Below are 8,941 nucleotides of genomic sequence, written 5' to 3'. Positions count from 1 at the left end.
CAGTGCCCCGCCCACAACCAGAACCCCCACCCATGGGCCCGCCCACAGCCAGTGCCCTGCCTACAGCCCCGCCCACGGCCTACAGCTCTGCCCACAGCTACAAACCCGCCCTTGGCTGGTGACCCCGCCTATGACCACCAACTCGGCCCATGACCCCACCCATAGCCCCCATCCCACCTATTACCTCTCCAAGGGCCCAAGGTCCTGGTGAAAGGTAAGGCCGCGAGGGCGGGGCCCCGGGGGCCAGGGCCGTGGTGGGAGCGTTCGGACCGAGAGCGAAGGGTCGTTGATGTGGCAGCCGACGTCCGTCAGCCGCGGACGAGGCTCTGAGAGAGGAGAGGCCTGCGGAGCTGAGTTAGCCGTGTGTCGCTCTCCTGATAACGCACGTTCTGTCTGAGCTATTTTGGTCCAGAATTGAGGGGTCACTTTGCAGTTATGCAGGAAATACAGGGTTTAGAAATTCCCCCACTTTATTCCTGTTCTCCGTCGATTTCATTGTCACCCGCCCCATCGCACCTGCCTTTCTGTGGGCCTTCCTCCTGCCCTCACCTGCTTCTGCTCCAGGGCTGTGCTCACGCCTGTCCTTCACGGGCATGTGGTCCCAGTGACTCCTGGAAACCGCTCCGGCTGCAGCTGTTTGCACAGAACCGAGTGGGGTTTTCACAGCAGCAGGCTCCACCCCCCCGACACCTGCCTTTCTGTGGGCCTTCCTCCTGCCCTCACCTTCTGCTCCGAGGGCTGTGCTCACGCCTGTCCGTCATGGGCATGTGGTCCCAGTGACTCCCAGAAACCGCTCCGGCTGCAGCTGTTTGCACAGAACTGAGTGGGGTTTTCACAGCAGCAGGCTCCACCCCTCCACCCCCCAGCGGCCCGGGAGGCGGGGCATCTGAGGGTCCCCACAAGGCGGTTTGCTGCCACCTTCACCTGTGGTGGCTGGTGACAGAGAAAAGGGTCAGGGAGGCGCTTTCTTGGTCAACACTGTAACCAACAGGAGGTTGGATTTCAGGGGGATCTCGGGACACCAGCCACTTTTTTAGGCCGGCGGGGGCGCCCCGAGAGCCTGCGGATATTCCCAGGTGAGCGCGGCCTGAACCAGCCAGGCCTTTTCTCCTTAAACCCAGAAAGTGCTGTTCTCGCTGGGGGGCTCCTTCCTGTACTACGCCGACCGCTTCAAGCTGTACAGCGCCTTCTGCGCCAGCCACACCAAGGTGCCCAAGGTCCTGGTGAAAGGTAAGGCCGCGAGGGCGGTGCCCCCGGGGCCAGGGCCATGGTGGGAGCGTTCGGACCGAGAGCGAAGGGTCGTCGATGTGGCAGCCGACGTCCGACAGCCGCGGACGAGGCTCTGAGAGAGGAGAGGCCTGCGGAGCTGAGTTAGCCGTGTGTCGCTCTCCTGATAACGCACGTTCTGTCTGAGCTATTTTGGTCCAGAATTGAGGGGTCACTTTGCAGTTATGCAGGAAATACAGGGTTTAGAAATTCCCCCACTTTATTCCTGTTCTCCGTCGATTTCATTGTCACCCGCCCCATCGCACCTGCCTTTCTGTGGGCCTTCCTCCTGCCCTCACCTTCTGCTCCGAGGGCTGTGCTCACGCCTGTCCGTCATGGGCATGTGGTCCCAGTGACTCCCAGAAACCGCTCCGGCTGCAGCTGTTTGCACAGAACTGAGTGGGGTTTTCACAGCAGCAGGCTCCACCCCCCCGACCCCCAGCGGCCCGGGAGGCGGGGCATCTGAGGGTCCCCACAAGGCGGTTTGCTGCCACCTTCACCTGTGGTGGCTGGTGACAGAGAAAAGGGTCAGGGAGGCGCTTTCTTGGTCAACACTGTAACCAACAGGAGGTTGGATTTCAGGGGATCTCGGGACACCAGCCGCTGTCCTCACACCTCACTCCGCACCTTCCCCCACATGTCCCCACACCTCCCCACACCTCACCCCGCACCTCACCCCGCAGCTCACCCCATATCCCCCCCCGCACCTCACCCCACACCTCACCCCATATCCCACCCCACACCTCACCCCGCACCTCACCCCACACTTCACCCCACACCTCACCCCACACCTCACGTGGCTGCACATGCACAGCTGCTGGTGTGTAAACGGTTTGTGCACGTTGTGCTTTGACTTCGTTTAACACCTGTCACGGGACATGTTGGCACCAGGGGGGTCTCTGCAGTGAGTCTGTGCAGAGTCAGGTGCAGCGGGAATTAGAGGGAGGCTGGGACCCCGTCTGGCTGTCCGTCCCCACGCGCGCTGTCGGGCATACAGTCCTGTGTGTGTGTCCCTTCTTTTTTTTTAGAAATATATTTTTATTGATGTCAGAGAGGAAGGGAGAGAGAGAGATAGAAACATCAATGATGAGAGAGAATCATGGATCGCTGCCTCCTGCACACCCCCTACTGGGGATGGAGCCCGCAACCCGGGCCTGTGCCCCGACCGGGAATCGAACCCTGACCTCCTGGTTCATAGGTTGACGCTCAGGCACTGAGCCACGCCGCGGGCTGTGTGTCAGTTTTCACACTTCACCTGAGCGCTGGCTGTTGTGAGGTGTCACTGTGAGAGTTTCCGAGCTCCGTGCTCCACAGTAAACAGTATCGCCCTCAGAGCGTTCTGTGTTATTTTTAAACCTTCTGTTAGATTACACTCGGCCCCTGTAGATTGTCTTAATTCAGTCTATTCTTTTGCACCTGAAAGATATTATCGTAATCTTTCAAACGATCCCTGAAACCATTAGGCTTGACCTACATTTCCTGACGGCCACGTGTGTGTGTGTGTGTGTGTGTGTGTGTGTGTGTGTGTGTGTGTGTGTTGGGGGGCGGGTAGAGGGAAGAGCGTGAGGACAAGAGTACCGTCTGCTGGGGGACGGAGTGACCACGGGGCACTCACCGCGAGGACCCGCCTCCTCGCAGGTGACGGCTCAGTGCCGGGCCTTATGTGGGGGCTGAGGACCAGGAGGGAGGAGAGCAGCCGGAGGCCCAGTGCGCAGGGTTTGCCCGCTGGCTCCCCGGACTCACTCACACCCCGGGGTCTGCCCCACATGAGCCGACGTGCCGGGCTGGGCTGGCTGTCTCCGCTCCTGCCCTCCTCCGGCCCCGCCCTGTCCTGGGAAAGGCACTGGGGAGGGGGGCAGGGACGGGAGGAGGTCCGGGGGCCCCCCACGAGCTGTGTGCCTCGCAGCCAGGACGGACGCGGCCTTCAAGGCCTTCCTGGACGCCCAGAACCCCCGGCAGCAGCACTCGGCCACGCTCGAGTCGTACCTCATCAAGCCCATCCAGCGCGTCCTCAAGTACCCGCTGCTGCTGCGGGAGCTCTTCGCGCTGACGCATTACACCACCCCCCTCTACCTGCAAGCAAAGCCCCCCACCTCCCACCCCTGCCGTCGCCCCGCTCCCAGCCCAGCCCCTGTGCTGCCTCTTCATCGCTGCCCTGTCGCCCCCAGTGGCCATCAAGACCATGAACAAGGTGGCCAGTCACATCAACGAGATGCAGAAGATCCACGAAGAGTTCGGGGCCGTGTTTGACCAGCTGATCGCGGAGCAGACGGGCGAGAAGAAGGAGGTAGGACCGGCTTCAGGGCCCCTGTCCCCACGCAGGGCTGTTGGCCGTGAAAAAGCCGGGACGGGCAGGATTGGTGTCGCGGTGTATTCTGCCCTCGGCCCGGCTGCGGTGTGGCTTCTTCCTCAGCGAGGGTTTCTTAGGAAAGGACGGTGTGGACTCCCCGCGGGCTGGGGTGTGACCTGTGGGGGTGACTGCTGCCCTCGGGGCCTGGCCGCTCTAAAAGTCCCGGGGGCGGCAGCTGCCTCCTGGGGTTGGAACCTTGGCCCTCTGAGCGAGTAGCTGTGGAAGGAGGACCTGAAACCATGCTTAAGGGCTTGCAAACCTGCACCCCTGCCTGGGAGGAAGGGGCAGGACAGACCCTCCTGGAGGGGCTGGGGGGAGCCCTGGGCTGTGCCTGCCCTGAGAGCAGCTGATGGAGGCAGGGGACAGGCAGTCCCACTGTGCGCCAGTGCCCCTCCCCCGTCACCCCATCGTCAGTCATCCTGGGCTTGCTGCCTCATGGGGGTGGGAGGGAGGGAACTCGGGGGAGATTGGGGGCTGAGAGCAGGGGCAGAGCCCTGGTTAGTCTGCACGCAGAGCAGCCTCCTCCGCGAGGGGTAGGGCTGTTCTCCAGGGTCATTGTCCCCCGGAGGCGAGGGTGGGACCTCTGACCGGTCAGTATCAGAAAGAGGTAAAGTCAGGACGTTCCATGTGCGTGTAGAAGCGACCACACATGATGGAATTTACTCGTGTGTGAGAGTCATGGATGTGGGGGAGGCAGGTGGGTGAGAGTCATGGATGTGGGGGAGGCAGGTGGGTGACAGCCATGGATGTGGGGGAGGCAGGTGGGTGAGAGTCATGGATGACACCACCCCCCTCTACCTGCAAGCAAAGCCCCCCACCTCCCACCCCTGCCGTCGCCCCGCTCCCAGCCCAGCCCCTGTGCTGCCTCTTCATCGCCGCCCTGTCACCCCCAGTGGCCATCAAGACCATGAACAAGGTGGCCAGTCACATCAACGAGATGCAGAAGATCCACGAAGAGTTCGGGGCCGTGTTTGACCAGCTGATCGCGGAGCAGACGGGCGAGAAGAAGGAGGTAGGACCGGCTTCAGGGCCCCTGTCCCCACGCAGGGCTGTTGGCCGTGAAAAAGCCGGGACGGGCAGGATTGGTGTCGCGGTGTATTCTGCCCTCGGCCCGGCTGCGGTGTGGCTTCTTCCTCAGCGAGGGTTTCTTAGGAAAGGACGGTGTGGACTCCCCGCGGGCTGGGGTGTGACCTGTGGGGGTGACTGCTGCCCTCGGGGCCTGGCCGCTCTAAAAGTCCCGGGGGCGGCAGCTGCCTCCTGGGGTTGGAACCTTGGCCCTCTGAGCGAGTAGCTGTGGAAGGAGGACCTGAAACCATGCTTAAGGGCTTGCAAACCTGCACCCCGCTCCCAGCCCAGCCCCTGTGCTGCCTCTTCATCGCCGCCCTGTCACCCCCAGTGGCCATCAAGACCATGAACAAGGTGGCCAGTCACATCAACGAGATGCAGAAGATCCACGAAGAGTTCGGGGCCGTGTTTGACCAGCTGATCGCGGAGCAGACGGGCGAGAAGAAGGAGGTAGGACTGGCTTCGGGGCCCCTGTCCCCTCGCAGGGCTGTTGGCCGTGAAATAGCCGGGACGGGCGGGATTGGTGTCTCGGTGGATTCTGCCCTCGGCCCAGCTGCAGTGTGGCTTCTTCCTCAGCGAGGGTTTTTTAGGAAAGGACGGTGTGGACTCCCCGCTGGCTGGCCCGCGGGCTGGGGTGTGGCGTGTGGGGGTGACTGCTGCCCTCGGGCCTGGCCGCTCTGAAAGTCCCGGGGGCGGCAGCTGCCTCCTGGGGTTGGAACCTTGACGCTCGGAGCAGGTGCTCAGCGAGTAGCTGTGGAAGGATGACCTGAAACCATGCTTAAGGGCTTGCAAACCTGCACCCCTGCCTGGGAGGAAGGGGCAGGACAGACCCTCCTGGAGGGGCTGGGGGGAGCCCTGGGCTGTGCCTGCCCTGAGAGCAGCTGATGGAGGCAGGGGACAGGCAGTCCCACTGTGCGCCAGTGCCCCTCCCCCGTCACCCCAGCGTCAGTCGTCCTGGGCTTGCTTGCTGCCTCATGGGGGTGGGAGGGAGGGAACTCGGGGGAGATTGGGGGCTGAGAGCAGGGGCAGAGCCCTGGTTAGTCTGCACGCAGAGCAGCCTCCTCCGCGAGGGGTAGGGCTGTTCTCCAGGGTCATTGTCCCCCGGAGGCGAGGGTGGGACCTCTGACCGGTCAGTATCAGAAAGAGGTAAAGTCAGGACGTTCCATGTGCGTGTAGAAGCGACCACACATGATGGAATTTACTCGTGTGTGACACACCTGAAGACCTTAAAGCCAATGCAGGTGAGTTATTTGCATTAAGAAAGCATCACTCTAGAGCAGCCGTGGGCAAGGATCCGGCCCTTTTGAAATGAATAAAACTAAAAAAAAAAGACCGTACCCTTTTTAGTGTAGATGTTTACTTTGAATTTATATTAGTTCACACAAACACTCCATCCATGCTTTTGTTCCGGCCCTCCGGTCCAGTTTAAGAACCCATTGTGGCCCTCGAGTCAAAAAGTTTGCCCACCCCTGGGTTAGCTGCTCTGGGTTTCGTGCTCATGTCCTTGTAAAACTTCTATAATGAGAAAGACATCCGCTCATTAAAGAAAAAGGCGAAATACAGAAAAAGGCGAGAAGAACAACGCACGTTCTCAATGTTCGGTGTTTATTTTGGTGAAAACCTATAAACGTGTCCTTGAATAATTATATTCTGAAAGGGTCTTGCATGGTGATACTTTATATTGAACAAAATGTTCATGTTCTTCCAAATGATTCCCAAGAATTATTTAAGTTATTGTGTAGCATTTCCGTGGGGATGAGCCGTGATTCCCCGAAGTCCTGTCGTTGGGGGGGTTTTCTTGGCCTCGTTTATTTCGTGCTGTGACTGCTTCTGCAGACATTTTCGATCCTGTGACTCTTCCCTGCTCTGCATTGCTGATTATTTCGTTTTGACAGAAGTGAATTTTATTGGGTTATGGGAAAAAAGATTTTTTTATTATATTTTGTTACATTTTTCATGATACGCCAGGTTAATTTCTGGGTTTTAACGATCCTGAGAGCAAAGGGCCATTCATCCCGAAGACTAGAAGGCAGTGGATAGTGGGTTGCAGAGAATTTGGGAAAAGATGAATACGATTCGGGGGTCGGAGGTCACAGGGAGGAATTCGGACGATCGAGTGGGAAATCCTCCCGAGGAGCCAGGAGACGCGGTGCCGTTCCGTTCGAAGGAGCCTCGTGGGCCGGTTGTGGGAAAAAAGATTTTTTAATTATGTTTTGTTACATCTTTCATGATACGCCAGGTTAATTTCTGGGTTTTAACGATGCTGAGAGCAAAGGGCCATTCATACCGAAGACTAGAAGGCAGTGGATAGTGGGTTGCAGAGAATTTGGGAAAAGATGAATATGATTCGGGGGTCGGAGGTCACAGGGAAGAATTCAGACGATGGAGTGGGAAATCCTCCCGGCGAGGAGCCAGGAGACGTGTGTGCATGAGGCAGGTGGGTGACAGTCATGGATGTGGGGGAGGCAGGTGGGTGAGAGTCATGGATGTGGGGGAGGCAGGTGGGTGAGAGTTTATTGAAAGTCACACGCGTGGTGTAGATGTGGAGTGAAGGCGTGTGGCGGTGGTTTGTGGGACACGCGGGTTTTCCCTGTGGGTGGGTCAGTGAGGCCGCCAGCAGCCTGGACAGGACTCTCCTCCCGCCCCTGCCCCGGCCACACTGAGGAGGTACGGGCCCCGCGGGGGGACAGCAGGAGGACGTCGGGGCCCGGCGTGTGCTGGCTTCCGTCCCTCCTCTCCAGGAGACACCGCGTAGCTTCTCCACGTGATGCTGGCAGGAGAGCGTGGGGACCGCCTCCGTCTGCACGGCGGGTCCTCTCCACCGGGCGGAGGAGAGAGGGGTTAGTTGCTCTGGGTTTTGTCCTCATGAAGAACAACACACGTTCTCAATGTTCGGTGTTTATTTTGATGAAAACCTATAAACGTGTCCTTGAATAATTATATTCCGAAAGGGTTCTTGAATAATTATATTCTGAAAGGGTCTTGCATGGTGATACTTTATATTGAACAAAATGTTCATGTTCTTCCAAATGATTCCCAAGAATTATTTAAGTTATTGTGTAGTATTTCCGTGGGGATGAGCCGTGATTCCCCGAAGTCCTGTCGTTGGGGGGTTTTCTTGGCCTCGTTTATTTCGTGCTGTGACTGCTTCTGCAGACATTTTCGATCCTGTGACTCTTCCCTGCTCTGCATTGCTGATTATTTCGTTTTGACAGAAGTGAATTTTATTGGGTTGTGGGAAAAAAGATTTTTTAATTATGTTTTGTTACATCTTTCATGATACGCCAGGTTAATTTCTGGGTTTTAACGATGCTGAGAGCAAAGGGCCATTCATACCGAAGACTAGAAGGCAGTGGATAGTGGGTTGCAGAGAATTTGGGAAAAGATGAATATGATTCGGGGGTCGGAGGTCACAGGGAAGAATTCAGACGATGGAGTGGGAAATCCTCCCGGCGAGGAGCCAGGAGACGTGTGTGCAGAGTGGGGTCTCCCTCAGCCTCAGGGGCGCAGAGCCCCGCGCACGAGGCTGCGAACGATGCCACAGACCAACGTGATGACGCTCAGGCCCCCCCCCCCAGGCGAAGAGGAAAGACACCCCCGGGGCCAGCGGGTGGGAGCAGGCAGGGGCTCCAGCAGGAAGCGGGGCCGGCGAGCTCCCTCCATCTCGGGTCCTCAGAGGGGAGGGGGAGGGGGAGGGCTGGGCTCCACAGAGCAGCCGCAGCTGATCTCACCGCCGGATGGAGAGGAGGCGGGTCCCCGTTTTCCTGTAAAGCCGCAGGGAGGACGGCCGGACGCTGTGTGCCGAGGGGACTTAGAATCCTCGGTGCAGCTCCTGGGTTCACGGTCGACACAACCACTGGGCCGCACGGCCAGGCTGGTCTCCGTGCTGCGGGGCCCTCTCAGCAGGTCTGCTGCTGGGGAATCTTAGGGCCGATTGGCACCTTTTTGCCGCTTTATTGTTGAAGCTCTGGGGACACGTGGGTAGAGGGAAACGAGCACGCGTGTTGGAGACAGTGCTCCCGTGAAGTAGGCGTGCCAGTCGCGTGTCTGCGGCTCTGCCCGGCGAGCTGACATGTCTGGTCCGCAGGTGGCCGACCTGAGCATGGGGGACCTGCTGCTGCACACGACGGTGACCTGGCCCAACCCGCCCGCCTCGCTGGGCAAGTGGAAGAAGGAGCCCGAGCTGGCCGCCTTCGGTGAGTGTGTGTGTGTGTGTGGGGGGGGGCTGGCCGCCTTCGGTGAGTGTGTGTGTGTGTGGGG

General features: G+C 59.1%; 1 protein-coding gene across 1 annotated transcript in view; it reads left to right on the top strand.

Moving 5' to 3' along the window:
• The window catches only part of TIAM1 (T-cell lymphoma invasion and metastasis 1), a 92,589-nt gene that overhangs the window by 71,364 nt on the left and 12,284 nt on the right, over positions 1-8,941 (top strand). Inside the window, exons 15-19 of the mRNA XM_014535194.1 lie at positions 3,173-3,345; positions 3,395-3,553; positions 4,422-4,628; positions 4,940-5,131; positions 8,769-8,877. Of these exons, the coding sequence (XP_014390680.1) occupies positions 3,173-3,345; positions 3,395-3,553; positions 4,422-4,628; positions 4,940-5,131; positions 8,769-8,877 (840 nt within the window). The remainder of the gene's footprint in view (positions 1-3,172; positions 3,346-3,394; positions 3,554-4,421; positions 4,629-4,939; positions 5,132-8,768; positions 8,878-8,941) is intronic.

The sequence above is a fragment of the Myotis brandtii genome, unplaced genomic scaffold (genome assembly GCF_000412655.1).
Source record: "Myotis brandtii unplaced genomic scaffold, ASM41265v1 scaffold139, whole genome shotgun sequence".
Taxonomy (NCBI): Eukaryota; Metazoa; Chordata; class Mammalia; order Chiroptera; family Vespertilionidae; genus Myotis; species Myotis brandtii.
This window is presented reverse-complemented; position numbering and strand designations above follow the sequence as displayed.